The following is a 22,848-nucleotide window of genomic DNA, read 5'->3' as shown; positions in this document are numbered from 1 at the left end:
AGAATCACTCCATCCCTATAATAATACGCACAATTTAAATACATTAATAATTTAATTCAACATCTATTATTAAATTTTTTTTTCAAAAATGATATTTTATGTAACGACCCAAAAATCGGACTGCTACCGGCGCTAGGATCCGGGTCGGCTTAAGACCGCCGGGACCCGTAGCAAGCCTAACATGCATCCTGTAAACCTGTTTAATCCCATACATGATCGATAATTTCATAAAAATTTTAAACTTTCCTTTTCATTCACCAAACTCAACCTGTGCATGCACTATTCATTTACATATATAACATCCCCATACTGGAGTCCTCAACAATGCTCCAAAGGGGTATCATAACGTGTATTAAGTTTGGTTTACAAAACATCATTAAAATCATGTACACAAAAAGGGATTAACAACATACTAGGGTCAAGCACAATACTATCCTCAATAATACCATTACATTACATAACAGTTTAATACTATACTTTACATTACATCATTCTCATGTCCACTTCTAACTATTACATAAAACATACTTTACTCTTCTTGACCTCCTAGCCTATCCCGTACCTGCATACCTGGGGGATTAAGGGAGTGGGGTGAGCTACTAGAGCCCAGTGAGCAGAATAATAAAACATTATATTAAAAGTTCATGCTTTCATGAAATGCATCACATCACATACATATCACATAAAGGATGAACTTATCACCAATAGTGATAGGCGGTTGTCGAAGCCGTCAAAAATAAACCTATTATCAACCAACAAAATAAATTTGTAGATAGTGGCAATAGGGTCGAACCACAGGGAATTGACACTAAAGATCTTCCTAATAATAACCAAGATAAGTAAATAACAAATAATTAAAAGAGGGGGGTTTGAGTTGATGAATTAAAACTAAATAGCAAAAGAAAGCAATAATTTAAAGATGAGTAAATCAATAATAGAAAAGCTTCTAGTTGAAGTATGGATCTTTTTCAGATTGTTTAGAATTGATCATTGATTCTTTAATACTCCTATTTATCTCAATAAATAAGTTTAGGATGTGGAAGACGCTTCTCACAATCCAAATTCCTCCTTAGTTCTAGTTTGATTAGGAAACGTTCGCTAATCAAACACTAATCAACAAGTTGCCAAGGAACGTCCTTGGGGCATTGTAGCATCGAACAACTGTTGACTGCATTAAGACTTAGAGAAACCCAATTCTATCCTTGCCAACCGCGTGGTCAAGTTTAGATTATGCAATTTGATTAAATTTGTATTTGAACAACCTAAGCAATTACGGACCTAAATCATTCAAACAATATTACTTAAGCAATTTAAAAGCAATGGGCCCTTATTGATTCTAAAAGCAAAGTAATAATTATGGAAAGCTCAAATTGCATAAATATTGAGAATAAATAGAAGTTTAACAATGGAGATTTAAATCTCCCAATTCATAACAAAATCTGAAATTCACCAACTTCAACTAGAAAAGAAAGAGTTTAGCCACTCATGGTGGACTAAATACACAAAAAGATGAAAAGAAAAGAAAAGAAGAAAAATGCTGGAGAGTTTCTGGCGAGTTGAGTTGCTGATCACAAGATGATGCCTTGCTGGTTTAGAGGCTCTCCTTTTATAGCTGCAGATTTCCACCCATCTAGGGTTTCAAAATCCCTTTTTGATTTGGTGTTTGACTCCTCTTTTGATGTTGAATTTAATTGCAATTGGAATTCCTTGGATGAGAAGTTCTTTTCGTGGCTCTTGGATTTGTATTGATAGTGATTGAGTTGGATTTGGACTTCTGAAAATTCAGATTTCTATTTTCTGCCCAAATTCCCGCTCTGCTGTCAGTTTCTGTTGTGAAAGTGATTTGTCCGGTGATTTGACCAGTTTCTTCAAGTGATTGGGCAAATCACAGACCCGATCACGTTTCTGCGAGTCAGTTCTCTCTGTCTTCTGCGAGTGATTTGGCCAGTGTCTTCGAGTGTCCTGGGCAAATCACTGACCTTATCACTTCTGCCTGTTGCCTTCAGGTTTCTGCTTCAGCCTGATTTGGGCAAGCAGTGGGCAAATCACTGGGCAAATCACTGACCCGATCACTTTTCTGTCAACTTTCTGCACTTTTTCTCCAATTCTCCAATTTCTTCCTTTTCTGTAAAAACAAGATAAAAACCATAAATTAAGCTAAAAAATGTGTAAATAAGCAATAAAAAAGATAATAAAAATGTGGCTAATTTATGCTTGATCAAATACCCCCACACCTAGCTTTTTGCTTGTCCTCAAGCAACAAATAACTTAGCCAATCAAGCCCCCTTTTTCCTTAGAACCTAAGCACCACTTAATCAGCCCCCCCTAGACTCCTAATCTGAACTATCACAGTATAGAGTACATGCACTAAGGTCATCCTCTCCTTTCCTTGTTTCCTTTCACCTACCATGGTCAAGGGAAAGGTTTTTGATTCAATCATGCTTATTCTTTTATGTTAGGTTTAATGTAACCCCTAGGAGTGACTTGCCACCTTCTCTCTTTCTCCTTTTTATTTAATTTTTATTTTCAGCAGCACTTATTCTTATCCTTGCCTGAAAAAGTCACTAACCTTTTTACGCGATTGTGTACATGGGTGATACACCCCCGGTTACTCAGTTAGTCACTTGTTCAAGTGGCTACTAGCTCTGTTCATAGTCTAGACCATCGAAACTTATTTGCTTGAAAAAGTTACTGACCTTTTTACGCGATTGTGTACATGGGTGATACACCCCCGGTTACTCAGTCAGTTACTTCTCCAAGTGGCTATTAGGCTCAGTTCATAGTCTTAGACCATTGGAACAAGTTTGTGATTTGTGCTTTGTGCTGGTTTGTCATGATAGTTTGGGCAAATCAGCTCATAGGGAGTTACACTAGCTTTTTATTTGCATGTATTTTTATTTTTATTTCCCTTGACCACAACAAATTTAAGGATTCAATTCAAGTAAAGAACTTCCTAAGTGAAGGTAACATACCGTGAATGATTCAGTTTAGGCTTAAAGGGGTGGCAAATCAATGGGGTCATGAGATAAGGAAACTCTTTTAACCTTGTTATCGATGTTGAGTAGAGCAAAAGCTAAGACAAAATTCTGTGTGTGTGTGCAAAAAGTGTGAAAAAAAATTTTGGTGTGTGCAAAAAGGGGTAAGAATAATGCGAAAAGAAACAAAAAGAAACAGTAAGAAACAAAATAGGAAAAAAAAAAGAAATCAAAAGATGGTGTGATCAGTGAATAAATACTCTCCAGTACCCCCACACCTATCCCAAATATTGTCCTCAATGTTTGAATATATATATAGAGAAATAAAGGAGAAAAGGGAAAGGGACTTCCTGGCCTGTGGGTGATTTGACCAGTGACTTGGGCAAGCACTGGGCAAATCACTGGGTAGATCGCTAGGTGTATCACTTGGCAAGTCCGTGGGCGCATCAGTGGGCACATCGCTGGGCATAGCGCTTGGCACATTGCTGGTGAAATCACTGGGCGTACTAGTGGGCGCATCAGTGGGCAAATTGCTGGGCACATCAGTGGTTGCATCGCCTTCCTCATGACCTGCGGGATGTGTGGCAATGGTGGTTTCTGGTTCTGGCTCTGATCTCGGTGGTGGAGGTGGCGATTGAGTTCTTGGCCGTTTCTGGCCGTGATATGTCTGGACGGCCGGTGAGTCGGTGCGTCCTGTTGCTGTTTCAGTAGCCGGTGGCGTGTCGGTGCTGGTGGTGGCCGGTGGAGTGGTGTCCCATGTTTCATCGTCACTGTCGGAGGGGATGGGTTTCGGCAGCCCTAGTTTCTTCCACATGAGCGGCCCGCCGGTGGCCTTCATCTTAATTCTTACCATGGTGGTCTTGGGTTTGCTGGTGGGTCAGTGGTGGTCGGAGGAGAGAAATCTTGAAGAAGAAGAGATAAAAGACAATAAGTAGCGTAAAAAGTAAAAAAAATAAAAGAAAAGAACTACTTAAAGTGATTTGGGTATGTTAACTGCCCTGATCATTTAATGCTGGCCCTCTGGATTCTTGACAGGGTGATTTGACCAGTGATTTGGGTAAGCAGTGGGCAAATCACTTGGCCAGATCGCTTCTCCTTTGCAGTTGCTGGGCTGGTACTGTTCACGCCCTTTTCTGATGATGTGCTTGATTTTGCGATTGGACCGGTGATCTTGGTCAAATTATCTGGGCAATTGGGCAAATCACTGCCCCGATCACTTGTGACTATGGTATACTTAGTCGATTTGCCCTGCGATTTGGGCAAGCAGTGGGCAAATCACTGGGCAAATCACTACATTTGGGCTGCCTCCCAGTAGCGCCCTGTTTTCTGTCTTGGGTTGGACTTCAGTGTCTTGCTCAGCAGTCTTGGGAAGGGGGATCCAAGGGAACCTCCTCCACAACATGGACAATAAAACCTTCATAGAATCTCTTCAAACGATGCCCATTAACCTTGAAAACCTTGCTTGTTTGTGGACTCCGTATGTCAATAGCTTCATGTGCTGTATCCTGTCTCTGATTCTGGTGAGATGAGCCTCCACCGAATGGTCTTGAGGTGCCTTTTATGTCGTCCAAGGTCCACCCAATTGCTTTTTTGTGCTTCTTTAACACATCAAGGAGCTTTTCCTCTTCTTATTGGCTGAGCTGGTTAGAAATAATGACTGGAAGTGAATTTCCAGCTCCCAAGTAGGCATATTTGAGGTGGCTTGGCAATGGTTTCAGTTCTAGTGCTGATTTCTGCTGTTTGCTGTCTGATTTGGGCTGTGATTTGGGCAGATTATCTGGTGGTGTAATACCCGGCTAGACTCCGATATCGGAATTTCAACCGTCCGGTGGAATCTCGGATGTCGGAAACCTCTAGAAGGGTAAAAACCAGGTTTTTATAAAATGTTTTCATGTATTTTAATGTTTTAAGCATGAAATTAAATGAGCTTTTGCATGAATAATCTTTGGAGGAAAACCCAGGTTCGGCCGCCGAACATGCATGCGTTTTGGAGGCACGTTAGGCCCCCGAAAGCATGAGTGAGGGAAGTCCAGGTTCGGCCGCCGAAAGTCAAGTTCGGCCGCCGAACATTGCATGGATTCGGAGGCACATTCGGCCCCCGAACGTGGCCTGGCCAGCCACCTATAAAAAGGGGACTTAGCCGAAATGGGTGAGTTTTCTCCCATTTTCGGCCACAGCTAGCTTCCAACCTCCCTCTCCCAAATCTTTTGTTCTTCCTCCAAATCCCCACCATTTTTCTTAAGTTTTGAGCTTGCATTGAAGGTTTTGAGCTTTTAAAACAAGTTTTGGAGCTTGGGAGACTCAGGAGCCCATTTGCTTGGATCTCCGAGTTTAGGTCGTCTCTCTCTCGATCTTCAAGAGGTAAGAGCCGATCTTGAGCTCAATATATGTTTTTAACAAGTTTTAAGTAGATTTATGGGGTAGAAATGCATGTTAGGGTTATTTGAATATTTGGGTTTATGTTATGATTTTGAACAATGTATGTTGGTTTTTGTGTGTTTGAAGTGTTGTAGTTGGGGTATATGCTAGTTTGAGACCCCTAGGTGTAATGTATGATATGTATGCATGTTTTAGAACTAGTTTTTGCATGATTTGAGGCTTTGGGAGGCAAGAGGCTCGTTTGAGCCAAGTTTCTGCCCTTTGGCAGAAACCAGGTTCGGCAGCCGAAAGGAGTTTCGGCCGCCGAACCCCCTTTGTGGAGGCAGCATTCGGCTGCCGAAGTTGCCCCCAAAAAGAGACTTTCGTCTCTGTCTGGGACTTTCGGCTGCCGAAGGTGCCGCCGAAAGTGCCTGACTTTCGGCTCTGGAGGGACTTTCGGCCGCCGAACCTGCCGCCGAAAGTGCCCTGTCCAGCCATTTCATGCATGTGTTTCTATGATTATTTCATGATGTTTTAGGGGGTTTTTGGGGAGTAGATTAGAGTTGTGTTCATGATATTAGGTCCCTCATTTGAGTCCACCTGTGTAGATTCGGACCCGAGGAACCGAGGACCCCAGCAGTGAGCCAGCTGCTACAGAGTTTGTCGGAGCTATCCACATGTGAGTAGAATAAACTCTTAACTTTTAAATTAAAGAAGTATAAGTTTTTGAGCATGTTCATGCATCATGAATGCCATGTGATATTAGGTTGTTTGCATTAGTATTCACGAATATGTTGCATTGCATAATATGATGTAGATGCGGATTGGCTATTAGATGATCCTCTAGTCCTCCTATGGTATGATATGATGATGATGCGGTACGGATTACCAGTGAGGCCCATTCTACGCCCCTGGACTATGTTAAGAGAAAGACCAGTGAGGGCCATTCTACGCCCCTGGCATATTGGAATGTTATGTTATGTTATGTATGTAAGAGAAAGACCAGTGAGGCCCATTCTACGCCCCTGGCACGATTGGACTATGTTGAGGACTATAGGTGACAGTACCATCCTTATGTGATATGTTTGTGATGTGTTGCATTTCATGGAAGCATGAAATATTTTAACATATGTTTTCTCTATTCTGCTCACTGGGCTTTGTAGCTCACCCCTCTCCCCTAACCCCAGATGTGCAGGTACAGGGTAGATCAGGAGGTTAGCCAGAGTATGGAAGCTATGTTTATGTAATAGTTAGATTGTGGACATGACAATTGTATTATGATGTAATGTAAAAGTGTTTTAAGTTATGTTATGTAATTTGAATATTGAGGATAGAGTTGTGCTTGACCAATACAGATTGTTAATCCCACTTGTATGTACATGGTCTTTATGATATGAGATATGAGGTTATGTTTCAACCAAGCTTATGTATGATGAGATACCCCATTGGAGCATTTGATGAGGGCTCCAGTGGAGGTTTATGTCATGTTTATGTTTATGTACAGGTTGAGCTTGGTTGTTATATGAGAATGTTTACAGGTTTATGAGTATTGTTGATCATGTATGGGATTAAACAGGATTACAGGTTATGTCAGGCTTGCTACAGTTCCCGGCGGCCTTATGCCGATCTGGATCCTAGCGCCGATAGCGGTCCGGATTTTCGGGCTGTTACAGAGTGGTATCAGAGCCCTAGGTTAATATGGTCGGACCTAGAGTGTCGGGCTCATAGATGTTATAGCAGGTCAAGCACAATAGGAAAGGTCATGTCCACTAGGATAGGATGTGGAGTCCTGTCTTGTTTGATGATGTGATATGCCATGATTATATGCATGTGCATAAATGATATGTTATGTATGCGATGTATGTGATGAGGGTTCATGTGTGCCCACATGAACCATATGATGTTGATGTTTGTGCTATGTGTGGTTTTTCAGAAAACAGGATGAGAGGAACTCGTCGATCTGCAAGATTGACTGGAGTGCCACCTGAGGATGAGGGCATGAGCGCCCGTCCTCCAGCATTGCCTAGGGCAATGTCTAGCAGGTCTAACAGAGAAAGAGCAGTGAGAGACCCTAGAAGGTCTCTGGATCTGGGTAGAAGCAGGTCTGTACGAGGAACAGTTCAGGGAGGAATGTCAGAAGACGTGGGAGATGACATGGATGTGGACCAGAGGAGGGATGGCAGTTTGGGGATGAGTATGTCAGAGGAAGGTATGGGAGAGTCCCAAGGAGGCACTCAGGCCTCGGGTTTTGTTCAGCCACCTCATTACCCACCTTTCTCACAGAATCCCGGGTATTTGATGGGAGGTACATCGGATTACCCTAGTTTTAGCCCTTACCCGACACAGATGCCATACCCACCATATTACCCACCATACCCACAGTACCCTATGTATCCACCCCCACCCTATCACCCAAATCCAGCAAACCCTATCTCAGGGGATGCTGCACCTCCTCCACCACTAGCAGCACCTACTGTCCCAGAAACCCAAATACCTCAACCTAGCTCATCTGGAGGGAGCAAGGTCAGAATGACTGATTATATGAAGTTGGGTGCTCCCCAGTTTGAAACCGGTGATGACCCGTTTGTGTACCTTGAGAGGGTCAAGGCGATAACAGATGAGATAGGAGCGGATGACAGTAGAGCCATTCAGATGGCTGGGTTCACACTAAAATGCAAGAAGGCCCGTGAGTGGTTTAAGAGCTATGTGAAACCGAGGGTGTATAGTCTATCATGGGAGGAGTTTGCTAATGAATTTGCAGGGTGGGCTTTCCCTGATAGTTCAAGGGAATTGAAGATGATAGAATTCGAGCAGTTGAGACAAACTGATGACATGAGTGTAGATGAATATACTGACAGGTTTATGGAGTTGCTGCCATTTGCTGGGCAGAACCTTGATACAGACCAGAAGAAGTCAAGGAGGTATATCATGAAGCTCCATTCCAGGTATTCCTCCTTGATACAGTCAGTAGATAGAGAGATTTTTCATGCCATAGTAGACATGGCTAGGAGAATGGAGGCTAGTGCTATCATCGAGGGAAAAGTCAAACAGTCAGCAGCACAGCCTTCTGGTTCCAAAACCCCAGGTAAGGGAAAAGTGGATCCTTCTTCCTTAAGCTCAGGTAGTAAGAGGTGGGGCAGTACCACCAAGAAGTTTAAGAAGAACAAGTTCTGGAACAAGATCAAGTCAGGTCTGGGATTAGGAAGTGGCTCGAGCTCAGGTGCAGAGAATGCAGTATGTAAGAAATGTGGGAGACCGCACAGAGGAGTATGTCTGGTTGGGACATCAGCCTGCTTCAGATGTGGGCAGGAGGGACACATGGCACGAGAGTGTCCTAGAGCAGCTTTTGTGACACAGTCTCAGCAGACAGCTTCTGGTAGCGTAGCACAGCCAGTAGCTCCAGCCATGACACAGGCCAGTGGCAGAGGCAGAGGGAGAGGGTCAGCCTCTTCTTCAGCAGGGTTCAGAGGTGAGGGTCCGTCAGCTCCAGCAAGGATCTTCACCATGACACAGCAGGAGGCAGATGCATCTAACACCGTGGTGGCAGGTAATTTAGTCATTGGTTGTTCTGATGTGTATGCATTAATGGACCCTGGTGCATCTCATTCTTTTATTGCTCCGAGGGCCGTAGAGAGGTTGGGATTAATGGTCTCTGGGTTAGAGTGTCCTCTCTGGGTCAGTGGACCCAAGTGTGATCCATCAGTGGCAGAGTCAGTCTGTCAGTGTAGTCCAGTTTTTGTTGAGGGGAGATGCATGTCCGCCGACCTTGTGGTTCTAGAGTTGACAGATTTTGACGTCATTCTAGGGATGGACTGGCTATCTACCCATGGTGCTACCTTGGATTGCAGAGACAAGGTAGTCAGGTTCAGAGATCAGGATGGATCAGAGGTCGTCTTCAGAGGAGACAGGAGGAGTACACCTAGAGGTTTGATCTCATCCCTTCAGGCTCGTAGGTTGCTTAGGAGGGGATGTCAGGGGTATTTGGCTCATGTGAGAGAGCTAGACAGTCAGATTGGAGAGCCCGCCGCAGTGCCAGTGGTCAATGAGTTTTTAGATGTGTTCCCAGACGAGTTGCCAGGTTTACCACCTGTTAGGGAGATAGAGTTCGAGATTGAATTGATGCCTGGAACTAGACCGATCTCTATCCCTGTAATACCCGGCTAGACTCCGGTATTGGAAATTCCTACCGTCCGGTGGAATCTCGGATGTCGGAAGCCTCTAGTAGGGTAGAAACATGTTTTCTTAAAATGTTTTAAGGTATTTCATGGTTTTAAGTATGAAAATTTAATGAGTTTTTGCATGAAAAGTCTTTGGAGGAAAACCCAGGTTCGGCCGCCGAAAGTCAGGTTCGGCCGCCGAACATGCATGCGTTTTGGAGGCACGTTAGGCCCCCGAAAGCATGAGTGAGGGAAGTTCAGGTTCGGCCGCCGAAAGTCAAGTTCGGCCGCCGAACATGGCATGCTTGCGGAGGCAAGTTCGGCCCCCGAACGTGGCCTGGCCAGCCACTATAAAAGGGTCGCTTGGCCGAAATGGGCGAGCTTTCTTCCATTTTCGGCCACAGCTAGCTTTCGACCTCCCTCTTCCAAATCTAGTGTTCTTCCTTCAAATCCCCACCATTTTTCTTGAGTTTTAAGCTTGCATTGAAGGTTTTGAACTTTTGAAACAAGTTTTGGAGCTTTGGGAACTCAGGAGCTCATTTTCGTGGATCTCCAAGTTTAGGTCGTCTCCCTCTCGATCTTCAAGAGGTAAGAGCCGATCTTAAGCTCCTTATATGTTTTAAGTAAGTTTTAAGTTGTTTTATGGGGTAGAAATGCATGTTAGGCTTTAAGTTGAGTTTATGGATTTTGATGATGATTTGAACAATGTGTGTTGATTGTGTGTGTTTGAAGTGTTGTAGTTGGGGTATATGTTAGTTTGAGACCCCTAGGAACTTGTATGCATGTTTTGGTTGAGTGGTATGCATGATTTGAGCTTGGGAGGCGAAGTGTGCTTAGGGGAACTGAGTTTCTGCCATTCGGGAGAAACTCAGGTTCGGCCGCCGAAGGGACTTTCGGCTGCCGAACCCCCTTGTGGAGGCAGGCCTTTCGGCTGCCGAAGTTGCCCCCGAAAGGAGACTTTCGTCTCTGTCTGGGACTTTCGGCCGCCGAAGGTGCCGCCGAACATGCATGAGTTTCGCCTCTGTCTGGGAGTTTCGGCCGCCGAAGGTGCCGCCGAACCTGCCTGACTTTCGACTCTGGAGGGACTTTCGGCCGCCGAACCTGCCGCCGAAAGTGCCCTGTCCAGCCATTTCTTGCATGTTTTTAGGTGATGTTTTCATGATGTTTTAGGGGGTTTTTGGGGAGTATATTAGAGTTATGTTTATGTATGTTTGGTCCCTCATTGGAGTCCACCTGTGTAGGTTCGGACCCGAGGAACCGAGGACCTCAGCAGTGAGCCAGCTGCTACAGAGTTTGTCAGAGCTAGCCAGAGGTGAGTGGAATAAACCCTAAGTTTTAAAAATAATTGAAATATGAAATTTGAGCATGATCCATGCATCATGAATGCCATGAGATATAGTAGGTTGTTTGCATTAGTATTCACGAATATGTTGCATTGCATTTATGATGTTGATGTGGATGGGTTATTGGATGATCCTTTAGTCCTCATATGATATGATGATGTTATGGCATGATATGGTATGGAAGTCCAAGTTGTACCCATTCTACGTCCCTGGCACGATGTAAGAGGAAGTCCAGGTTGTACCCATTCTACGTCCCTGGCACAGTTGGACTGTATGATATGTTATGTTAAGGGAAAGACCGGTTGTACCCATTCTACGTCCCGGCACAGTTGGACTATGTGGAGGACTATTGGTGACAATACCATCCGAGATGTGATTAGCTGTGATGTGTTGCATTTCATAATGGCATGAAATTTTAATGTATGATTTCATTATTCTGCTCACTGGGCTTTGTAGCTCACCCCTCTCCCCTAACCCCAGATGTGCAGGTACAGGGTAGACCAGGAGGTTAGCCAGAGTTTCGAAGTATGTTTATGTAATAGTTAGATTGTGGACATGACAATTGTATTATGATGTAATGTAAGAGTGTAGTATGTTATGTAATGAGGTATATTGAGGTTATAGATGTGCTTGACCCTATGAGTATTGTAATCCCTTTTTATGCATGATCTTAGAATTTTGATGTTCATGATAGCCAACTCATCTCTTGTTGTATTTGCCCATTGGGGCATTGATGAGATCCCACAGAGGGATCATAATTATGATTATGACTATGTACAGTATATGTTCAGGTTGAGTTGGATATTTGAAAGAAAGGTTTTAAATTTTTATGTATTTTCTTGATCATGTATGGGATTAAACAGGTTCCAGGAAGTATGTTTGGCTTGCTACGGGTCCCGGCGGCCTTAAGTCGACCCGGATCCTAGCGCCGGTAGCGGTCCGATTTTCGGGTTGTTACAATCCCTCCCTACAGGATGGCACCAGCTGAGTTGAAAGAATTGAAAGAACAGTTGCAAGAGTTGGTAGACAAGGGCTTCATCCGACCGAGTACCTCACCCTGGGGTGCTCCAGTGCTGTTTGTAAGAAAGAAGGATGGATCCCTTAGACTTTGTATCGACTACAGGCAGTTGAACAAAGTCACTACCAAGAATAAGTACCCATTGCCAAGGATCGACGATCTATTCGACCAGCTAGCAGGAGCGGGTTGTTTCTCCAAAATAGATCTGAGATCTGGGTATCATCAGCTGAGGATCAGAGAAGAGGATGTGCCAAAGACAGCTTTCAGGACCAGATATGGGCACTATGAGTTCCTTGTGATGCCGTTTGGGCTGACCAACGCCCCTGCAGCATTCATGGACCTCATGAACAGAGTGTTTAGACAGTACCTGGATCACTTTGTTATTGTCTTTATAGATGATATCTTAGTGTATTCCAGGAATGCAGAGGAGCATGCCCATCATCTGAGGATAGTTCTGCAGACCTCCACAGGAAACAGGTAGACTTTCAGGAGGGGGATTTAATATTGCTCAAGGTGTCTCCAATGAAAGGGGTGATTCGGTTTGGTAAAAAGGGTAAGCTAGCTCCACGGTACATCGGACCCTTTGAAGTCTTGCAAAAGATTGGGAGTGTATCGTACAAGCTAGACTTGCCTGCATCTATGGAAAGAATCCATCTGGTTTTCCATGTTTCCATGTTAAGAAAGTTCGTGTCAGATCCGGGTAAGGCTCTCAGTGAGCCTGATGTGGAGATCCAAGAGGATCTCACCTATGTTGAGCAGCCAGTGCGGATCCTAGACACTCAGATCAGAAAGTTGAGGAACAAGGAAATCCCGATGGTTAAAGTCCTTTGGAACCACCACAATATGGAAGAATGCACTTGGGAGACAAGGGAGTCCATGCTCCAGCAGTACCCTCATCTCTTTTAAGGTTAGATCTCTTTGTGTTTGTATGTATGTTATGATGTATGCTATGCATGTGTTAGTTGAGGAACATTCGGGGACGAATGTTCTTAAGGGGGGGAGAATGTAATACCCGGCTAGACTCCGATATCGGAATTTCAACCGTCCGGTGGAATCTCGGATGTCGGAAACCTCTAGAAGGGTAAAAACCAGGTTTTTATAAAATGTTTTCATGTATTTTAATGTTTTAAGCATGAAATTAAATGAGCTTTTGCATGAATAATCTTTGGAGGAAAACCCAGGTTCGGCCGCCGAAAGTCAAGTTCGGCCGCCGAACATGCATGCGTTTTGGAGGCACGTTAGGCCCCCGAAAGCATGAGTGAGGGAAGTCCAGGTTCGGCCGCCGAAAGTCAAGTTCGGCCGCCGAACATTGCATGGATTCGGAGGCACATTCGGCCCCCGAACGTGGCCTGGCCAGCCACCTATAAAAAGGGGACTTAGCCGAAATGGGTGAGTTTTCTCCCATTTTCGGCCACAGCTAGCTTCCAACCTCCCTCTCCCAAATCTTTTGTTCTTCCTCCAAATCCCCACCATTTTTCTTAAGTTTTGAGCTTGCATTGAAGGTTTTGAGCTTTTAAAACAAGTTTTGGAGCTTGGGAGACTCAGGAGCCCATTTGCTTGGATCTCCGAGTTTAGGTCGTCTCTCTCTCGATCTTCAAGAAGTAAGAGCCGATCTTGAGCTCAATATATGTTTTTAACAAGTTTTAAGTAGATTTATGGGGTAGAAATGCATGTTAGGGTTATTTGAATATTTGGGTTTATGTTATGATTTTGAACAATGTATGTTGGTTTTTGTGTGTTTGAAGTGTTGTAGTTGGGGTATATGCTAGTTTGAGACCCCTAGGTGTAATGTATGATATGTATGCATGTTTTAGAACTAGTTTTTGCATGATTTGAGGCTTTGGGAGGCAAGAGGCTCGTTTGAGCCAAGTTTCTGCCCTTTGGCAGAAACCAGGTTCGGCAGCCGAAGGGAGTTTCGGCCGCCGAACCCCCTTTGTGGAGGCAGCATTCGGCTGCCGAAGTTGCCCCCAAAAAGAGACTTTCGTCTCTGTCTGGGACTTTCGGCCGCCGAAGGTGCCGCCGAAAGTGCCTGACTTTCGGCTCTGGAGGGACTTTCGGCCGCCGAACCTGCCGCCGAAAGTGCCCTGTCCAGCCATTTCATGCATGTGTTTCTATGATTATTTCATGATGTTTTAGGGGGTTTTTGGGGAGTAGATTAGAGTTGTGTTCATGATATTAGGTCCCTCATTTGAGTCCACCTGTGTAGGTTCGGACCCGAGGAACCGAGGACCCCAGCAGTGAGCCAGCTGCTACAGAGTTTGTCGGAGCTATCCACATGTGAGTAGAATAAACTCTTAACTTTTAAATTAAAGAAGTATAAGTTTTTGAGCATGTTCATGCATCATGAATGCCATGTGATATTAGGTTGTTTGCATTAGTATTCACGAATATGTTGCATTGCATAATATGATGTGGATGCGGATTGGCTATTGGATGATCCTCTAGTCCTCCTATGGTATGATATGATGATGATGCGGCACGGATTACCAGTGAGGCCCATTCTACGCCCCTGGACTATGTTAAGAGAAAGACCAGTGAGGCCCATTCTATGCCCCTGGACTATGTTAAGAGAAAGACCAGTGAGGCCCATTCTACGCCCCTGGCATATTGGAATGTTATGTTATGTTATGTATGTAAGAGAAAGACCAGTGAGGCCCATTCTACGCCCCTGGACGCCCCTGGCACAATTGGACTATGTTGAGGACTATAGGTGACAGTACCATCCTTATGTGATATGTTTGTGATGTGTTGCATTTCATGGAAGCATGAAATATTTTAACATATGTTTTCTCTATTCTGCTCACTGGGCTTTGTAGCTCACCCCTCTCCCCTAACCCCAGATGTGCAGGTACAGGGTAGATCAGGAGGTTAGCCAGAGTATGGAAGCTATGTTTATGTAATAGTTAGATTGTGGACATGACAATTGTATTATGATGTAATGTAAAAGTGTTTTAAGTTATGTTATGTAATTTGAATATTGAGGATAGAGTTGTGCTTGACCAATATAGATTGTTAATCCCACTTGTATGTACATGGTCTTTATGATATGAGATATGAGGTTATGTTTCAACCAAGCTTATGTATGATGAGATACCCCATTGGAGCATTTGATGAGGGCTCCAGTGGAGGTTTATGTCATGTTTATGTTTATGTACAGGTTGAGCTTGGTTGTTATATGAGAATGTTTACAGGTTTATGAGTATTGTTGATCATGTATGGGATTAAACAGGATTACAGGTTATGTCAGGCTTGCTACGGTTCCCGGCGGCCTTATGCCGATCTGGATCCTAGCGCCGGTAGCGGTCCAGATTTCCGGGCTGTTACAGGTGGTCTGGGAAAATCACTTTCTGTCAAGTCTGTCTGCTCCAGTGATTTGAGCAGATTATCTGGTGGTCTGGGCAAATCACTGGGCAAATCACCCACATCCAGCAAGTTACAATAGTCTGCTGTTTTTCTGCTTCAGTGATGTTGCTGTCCACTTCTCCTTTCCTGCAAAGACCTTCATAAAGTAAGTTTTCTTGATCAAAATCAAAAATTTCTTGACTTAAATCATCAATAACATCAAGGCCATAAACAGGAGAAACATCATTGGGGAATTTCATGGCATCATAAACATTAAATTTGATAACTTCCCCTTCAAACTCCATAGTCAATGTGCCATCATGCACATCAATTTTTGTTCTTGCTATGCTCAAGAATGGTCTCCCAAGTAAGATGTCAGAGGTGATTTTGCCCTTATCCTCCTCCATGTCAATCACATAAAAATCTACTGGGAAGACTAGTTGGTCAACTTGTACCAACACATCTTCTAGCACTCCCTTGGGATGGACGACGGATCGGTCAGCCAATTGGATCACAATACTGGTGCCCTTGAGTGTACTTGCATTCAACAAGTTAAAAATGGAAAGTGGCATGACATTTATTGAAGCTCCAAGGTCACACATGGCCTTCTTTATTCCCACATTGCCTATCTTGCATGAAACCGCGAACATCCCTCTATCCTTGCATTTGGTTGGAAGTTTCCTTTGGATTACAGCTGAAACACACTCCCCCACACTTACCTTTTCACGTTCAGCAAGTTTCCTTCGGTTGGTGCATAGCTCTTTGAGAAACTTGGCATACCTTGGAATTTGCTTTACAGCATCAAGTAGGGGAATGTTGATTTCCACCTTGCGGAGTGTCTCCAATATCTCTTTTTCCTCTTTCTCCTTTTGGGACTTTGCAAATCTCTTTGGGAAGGGAGGAGGTATCTTGAATTTTTCTGCTGGTTGCTGTTTCTGCCTTTGACTGGATTCTGCCTTCTATGGTGATTTGGGCAAATCACTTTCTGCCTTCTCTGGTGGTTTGGGCAGATCACTACTGGACAGCTCAGTTTGACCAGCGATCGGGTCAGTTTCTACTAGTGAACTGGGCAAATCACTGCCCTGATCACTTTCTGGCAGAATTTCTTCCATGCCCTGTTTTTGCAATTTTTCAGCCCTATTGTCTTGCAACTCCTTTCCACTCCTTAATGTAATGGCGCTAACATTTTGTCTTGGATTTATCTCAGTTTGGAAGGGTAGCTTCCCTTGAGATTCATATTTTCTCATTGAAGTGGCCATTTGGCTCACTTGTTTCTCAAGATTTTGCACAGTACTTGCTAAATTCTTCACAATTTCTTCAAGAGATGCATTGGAGTTCTGAGGTGCAGCTTGAGCTTGGTTTCTTTGCTGGTAGCTTGGATATTGATTTCCCCTTGCATAACTGAAATTTGGATGGTCCCTCCAACCTGGATTATAAGTATTTGCATAAGGATCATACCTTCTTTGCCCATTGAAGCCTCCAACCGCATTGACTTGCTGGTCCTCCTCTTGAAGGGAAGGACATAGATCAGTTGGGTGGTTGTTGGCACATATTCCACATGTCTTGGGCTGCTAAATCTGCTGGACTTGTTGGGTTTGACTCACAACAAGGCTACGGACAGCATTGGTGAGTTCAGAAAGTTGGGATGATAAAATGGAATTACTCACCTCATTTACATTCCTTGTTGGCAGCTCTTGGTCTCCAAATTGTTGAGAAGCTGCAGCCATGGAGGAAATTAAGTCCCTCATCTCTCGAGGTGATTTTCTTTCAATTGACCCTCCACATGCTGCGTCAATAAATTTTCTCTCGGAGGGTAGCAAACCCCCATAGAAGTATTCAATGAGAGATTGGTCAGAAATATCATGCCGAGGGCAGCTTGTGCACAGCTTTTTGAACCTCTCCCAATACTCATACAAGCCTTCAGAGTGCTTTTGCTTTATACCACTTATTTCTCGACGGATGCCTATGGCTTTTGAGGTTGGAAAGAATTTTCTCAAGAATGCTCTTACCATATCAGCCCATGATGTGATGGATCCGGGTGGCAAGTAGAATAGCCATTCTTTGGCATAGTCTTCAAGGGAAAAAGGGAAGGCTCTAAGCTTGATATCGTCTTCTGGAATGCCTTGAGGTCTCATGGTTGAGCACACAACGTGGAATGCCTTCAAGTGCTTGTGAGGATCTTCATTTTCTAGGCCTCTGAATTTAGGAAGGAGATGAATCAGTCCTGTCCTTAGCTCGAATGGTGCTGTCAATAGGGGATATTCAATGCATAAGGGTGCTTGATCTCCTATTGGTTCAGCTAACTCTCCGAGAGTTCTTTCCCGTGGCTGGGGTGCTTGGATGGGCGCGTTTCCAGCTTGTATTTCAGCTTCTACATGTGCAACAGGTGGTGCTGCCATTGCTGGATTTTCTGCCATAACCAGAAGTTCAGTTTCTGGTTCAAATTCCGCAGTAGCAGGTGCGGTGATGGAAGTTTCTACTGGTGCATAAATTTCTTCAGCAGGGGCAGTAGGTGGTCTGTGAGATGGTGTTGTTGATGAAGATGGTCTTGAGGCTTGGTTCCTCAAATTTGCTTGCTTCCTTAAGCTCTTGGCAGTCTTTTCAATCTCCGGGTCGTAAAGAAGAGTGTCTTTACGGCCAGACCTGGTCATAAAGGGAAAATGCGTTAGTTTAAATCAATTCCCCGGCAACGGCGCCAATTTTTGATAGGCGGTTGTCGAAGCCGTCAAAAATAAACCTATTATCAACCAACAAAATAAATTTGTAGATAGTGGAAATAGGGTCGAACCACAGGGAATTGACACTAAAGATCTTCCTAATAATAACCAAGATAAGTAAATAACAAATAATTAAAAGAGGGGGGTTTGAGTTGATGAGTTAAAACTAAATAGCAAAAGAAAGCAATAATTTAAAGATGAGTAAATCAATAATAGAAAAGCTTCTAGTTGAAGTATGGATCTTTTTCAGATTGTTTAGAATTGATCATTGATTCTTTAATACTCCTATTTATCTCAATAAATAAGTTTAGGATGTGGAAGACGCTTCTCACAATCCAAATTCCTCCTTAGTTCTAGTTTGATTAGGAAACGTTCGCTAATCAAACACTAATCAACAAGTTGCCAAGGAACGTCCTTGGGGCATTGTAGCATCGAACAACTGTTGACTGCATTAAGACTTAGAGAAACCCAATTCTATCCTTGCCAACCGCGTGGTCAAGTTTAGATTATGCAATTTGATTAAATGTGTATTTGAACAACCTAAGCAATTACGGACCTAAATCATTCAAACAATATTACTTAAGCAATTTAAAAGCAATGGGCCCTTATTGATTCTAAAAGCAAAGTAATAATTATGGAAAGCTCAAATTGCATAAATATTGAGAATAAATAGAAGTTTAACAATGGAGATTTAAATCTCCCAATTCATAACAAAATCTGAAATTCACCAACTTCAACTAGAAAAGAAAGAGTTTAGCCACTCATGGTGGACTAAATACACAAAAAGATGAAAAGAAAAGAAAAGAAGAAAAATGCTGGAAAGTTTCTGGCGAGTTGAGTTGCTGATCACAAGATGATGCCTTGCTGGTTTGGAGGCTCTCCTTTTATAGCTGCAGATTTCCATCCATCTAGGGTTTCAAAATCCCTTTTTGATTTGGTGTTTGACTCCTCTTTTGATGTTGAATTTAATTGCAATTGGAATTCCTTGGATGAGAAGTTCTTTTCGTGGCTCTTGGATTTGTATTGATAGTGATTGAGTTGGATTTGGACTTCTGAAAATTCGGATTTCTGTTTTCTGCCCAAATTCCCGCTCTGCTGTCAGTTTCTGTTGTGAAAGTGATTTGCCCGGTGATTTGACCAGTTTCTTCAAGTGATTGGGCAAATCACAGACCCGATCACGTTTCTGCGAGTCAGTTCTCTCTGTCTTCTGCGAGTGATTTGGCCAGTGTCTTCGAGTGTCCTGGGCAAATCACTGACCTTATCACTTCTGCCTGTTGCCTTCAGGTTTCTGCTTCAGCCTGATTTGGGCAAGCAGTGGGCAAATCACTGGGCAAATCATTGACCCGATCACTTTTCTGTCAACTTTCTGCACTTTTTCTCCAATTCTCCAATTTCTTCATTTTCTGTAAAAACAAGATAAAAATCATAAATTAAGCTAAAAAATGTGTAAATAAGCAATAAAAAAGATAATAAAAATGTGGCTAATTTATGCTTGATCAAATAGTCCTCTACATATCCAATAGTGCCAGAACGTAGAATGGGTCTTGGTCTTTCTCTTACATAACATATCATAACATTCCAATGTGCCAGGGACGTAGAATAGGTCTTCCTGGTCTTTCTCTTACATAGTGCCAGGGACATAGAATGGGTCTTCCTGGACTTCCATACCATATCATCATCATATCATACCATATTATACGAGGACTAATGGATCATTCAACATTCATCCACATTAACAACATAATATGCAATACAACATATTCGTGAATACTAATGCAAGCACCCTAATATATCACATGGTATCCATGATGCGTGAATCATGCTAAAATATTCATTATTTACTTTAAAACGTAAAGAGTTATTCCACTCACCTCTGGTTAGCTCTGACCAGACACTGGAGCAGCTGACTCACTGCTGGGATCCTCGGTTCCTCGGGTCTAAACCTACACAGGTGGACTCAAATGAGAGACCAAACATACAAGAACATGACTCTAAAATACTCCCCGAAAATCCCCTAAAACACCTTAAAACAATCACATAAATCATGCAAAGGAAGGCTGGACAGGGCACTTTTGGCGGCAGGTTCGGCGGCTGAAAGGCCCTCCAGAGCCGAAAGTCATGCACATTTGGCAGCACTTTCGGCGGCCGAAGATTCCCTCCAGAGACGAAACTCATGCATGTTCGGCGGCACCTTCGGCGGCCGAAAGTCCCTTCCAGAGCCGAAAGTCCACTTTCGGGAGCAGGGTTCGGCAGCCGATTCATGCTACCACAGGCAAGTTCGGCGGCCGAAAGAGCCTTCGGCTGCCGAACCTGAGTTTTCCCAAAGGGCAGAAACTCAGCCTCTTCATGCACAAATGCCTCCCAACTCATTCAATCATGCATTTTCTTATTCTACAATATGCAAAATCAAGCATACAAGCTCCTAGGGGCTTCAAACTATCCTAAACCCCAACTACAACACATCAAACATGCATATCCAACATACATTGCTCATAAACACACATTTAACAAAAAACTCAACATAAACCTACACATGTATTTCTACCCCTAGAAACTTTATAAAACTTGTTTAAAACATGTAAGGAACTATGGATCTACTCTTACCTCTTGAAGAACGAGAGGGTAAGTGATCCAACTCGGAGATGGGGAGAAATCAACTCCTTGGTCTCCAAGCTCCAAAACTTGCTCAAATATCTTCAAATCAACAAAAAGCTTGTCAAAACACGAAAGATCAGAGGAAAAAAAACATCAAAGATCAACCATGGAAGAGCATGAACTCACCGTGGCCGAAAATGGGGAGAAAACTCGCCCGTTTCGGCTATGGAGCCCTATTATAGGGGCTGTCAGACCACCTTTCGGCAGCCTAAGGTGCCTCCAAAACTTATGCAAGTTCGGCGGCCGAACATGAGGTTCGGCGGCCGAACCTTTGAAACTTTCGGAAGCCTAACATGCCCCCCTAAACCATCCAATGTTCGGCGGCCGAACTTGAGGTTTGGCGGCCGAACCTGGAAATGCCTTCATAGTCTATTTCATTCAAAATTCAATTTCTTTCTTACTTAAAATTATAAAATACATGAAAACATTTTATGAAAACATGGTTTTACCCTGCTAGAGGTCTCCGACATTCGAGATTCCACCGGACGGTAAGAATTCCGATACCGGAGTCTAGCCGGGTATTACATTTTATTAATTCACCCATAAAGTCATATTTGACCAAAATTTAAACTATTACCCATTAAAAATATTTAAAATTTATTTAATTTTTTCAATTTTAGTTAGACATAAACTATTACCCATAAAAACTATATCTAATATTTACATAATTTTTTTAATTTTTATTACACTAAATTATTATCCATAAAAAATAATATTTACTATTTATAAAAAAATTTTAATTTTAAGTAGACTAAACCACTACCCATAACAATAATATTGATAATTAAGTGAAATAAATAATAATAAATTAACAATATAATAAAATAAATAAAAAATATAAATTAATTCTTAACAATAAAGAATAATGTAAAAAAATAAAATGAGAAAATAACTCACCTTGAAAAAGAGAGGAAGATGGATAGTGGATTTGAAGAAATAAAATTTGTGAATTAAAATGAAATTTGTTGGATAGAAATTGAGAAATGAAAGAAAATGGGACGTTGGGGGGCTGTTGTGAAAGTGTAGAAGTGAGAAAAAAAATAAAGGAGGGAAGAATTTAGATTTTTGGGGTATTAGTGTAAACTTACACCAATACCCCTAAAATAATTTCAAAATTTTAGGAGGGTCCATGGTGTTAGGAATCTAGAATTTTGAGGGACTAAAATGTAATTTTTTAACATGGGATTTCTTGGAAACGAGATGGGTAGAAATTAGTATAAAATAGTAGTATCAAAAGAGTCGTGACAGTTTTGTAATTTATTTTCATGTAATTATTCAGGAGATGTCACCTTAGACATATTGATGTCTCTTGCTGTCATAGCTCAACTTGTTCCTAAGGCTGTTTATGGGGAGTGACTAGTTAGCCACCAGTGAGGACTGGGCCAGCTGGCCACCGTAGGTCTATCGAGTCCCTGTGTTGTGCCTCCACCCCTTGTAGGTGTTCTCCCCTGACTGCAAGTGGTGTGAGGATCGTTGTGTCGAATTGTGTAATGACTGTTTTGCCCTTGGAATGAAATGAGTAGCTCTTTTATTAAAATCTATGTGCCTACATGCGATATTTGGATTGTTTATTCCATTATGCTTATTGGATGCTGATATCCGCTTGATTCATATATATATTGCTCGCTTTAATAACATTCTAGCCTCTTGGCTAACCAACATGCTTCGTTGTGCAAATCAACATGCAAATACATCAGATGACTTGCTTTGATAGTGTTCAAGTGCCACACAGTCCCAAGTGAGTGCCAAAGCCTGGACCCATGACACATGACCCCCTTGGCCCCCAACATGGGCCCATCTATGGTTGTATCTATAGTAGAGTAAGAGTATTAAGAGTATTGGAGGTTGTAATTGGCAATAAATAAAATAAATCAAGCAAGTTCTTACTAAAAAAAAAAATCTAAACAAATAATCATAGCTATACCTATTTTTGTATGTAATTCTCTACAAATATAAGTGATTACGTTATATATAATTATCATTCAATTTTATTACATTAATTTTTTGTGCTGCCAAATAAAATGGTCAAATATACGATTGCTTTTTTTAATTAAACTATATCAAACACAACCTAAAGTTATTTTCATCGCAAGAAAACTAAAAGTGAACTTACTCGGATAACAGTTTTAATGGATTGTATAACTCTTGCACCATGACTTTCTTTACCTCTTCAATACTTTTTCCGTGGAGAAATGCAAAGATATAATCATAGTATCCAATTGTTCCAACCATATAAAGAGCATGTTTAGGTTTCCTCTTACGATCTATTAGACATAAAGAAAG

At 42.5% G+C, this 22,848-nt stretch overlaps 1 protein-coding gene across 1 annotated transcript; it reads right to left on the bottom strand.

The window, feature by feature from the left end:
- Positions 1-4: 4 nt before the first annotated feature.
- On the bottom strand, positions 5-3,828 carry LOC122723460 (endoglucanase-like). The gene is made up of 2 exons (XM_043955609.1): positions 3,402-3,828; positions 5-15 (listed from the first exon to the last, which is right to left on the bottom strand). The coding sequence occupies exons 1-2, from the start codon at positions 3,826-3,828 to the stop codon at positions 5-7; spliced, it is 438 nt and encodes a 145-aa protein (XP_043811544.1).
- Positions 3,829-22,848: the final 19,020 nt, after the last annotated feature.

This window comes from Manihot esculenta, chromosome 4 (assembly GCF_001659605.2).
Source record: "Manihot esculenta cultivar AM560-2 chromosome 4, M.esculenta_v8, whole genome shotgun sequence".
Taxonomy (NCBI): domain Eukaryota; kingdom Viridiplantae; phylum Streptophyta; class Magnoliopsida; order Malpighiales; family Euphorbiaceae; genus Manihot; species Manihot esculenta.
The sequence above is the reverse complement of the archived record's forward strand: the minus strand, read 5'-3'. Positions and strand labels throughout refer to the sequence as shown.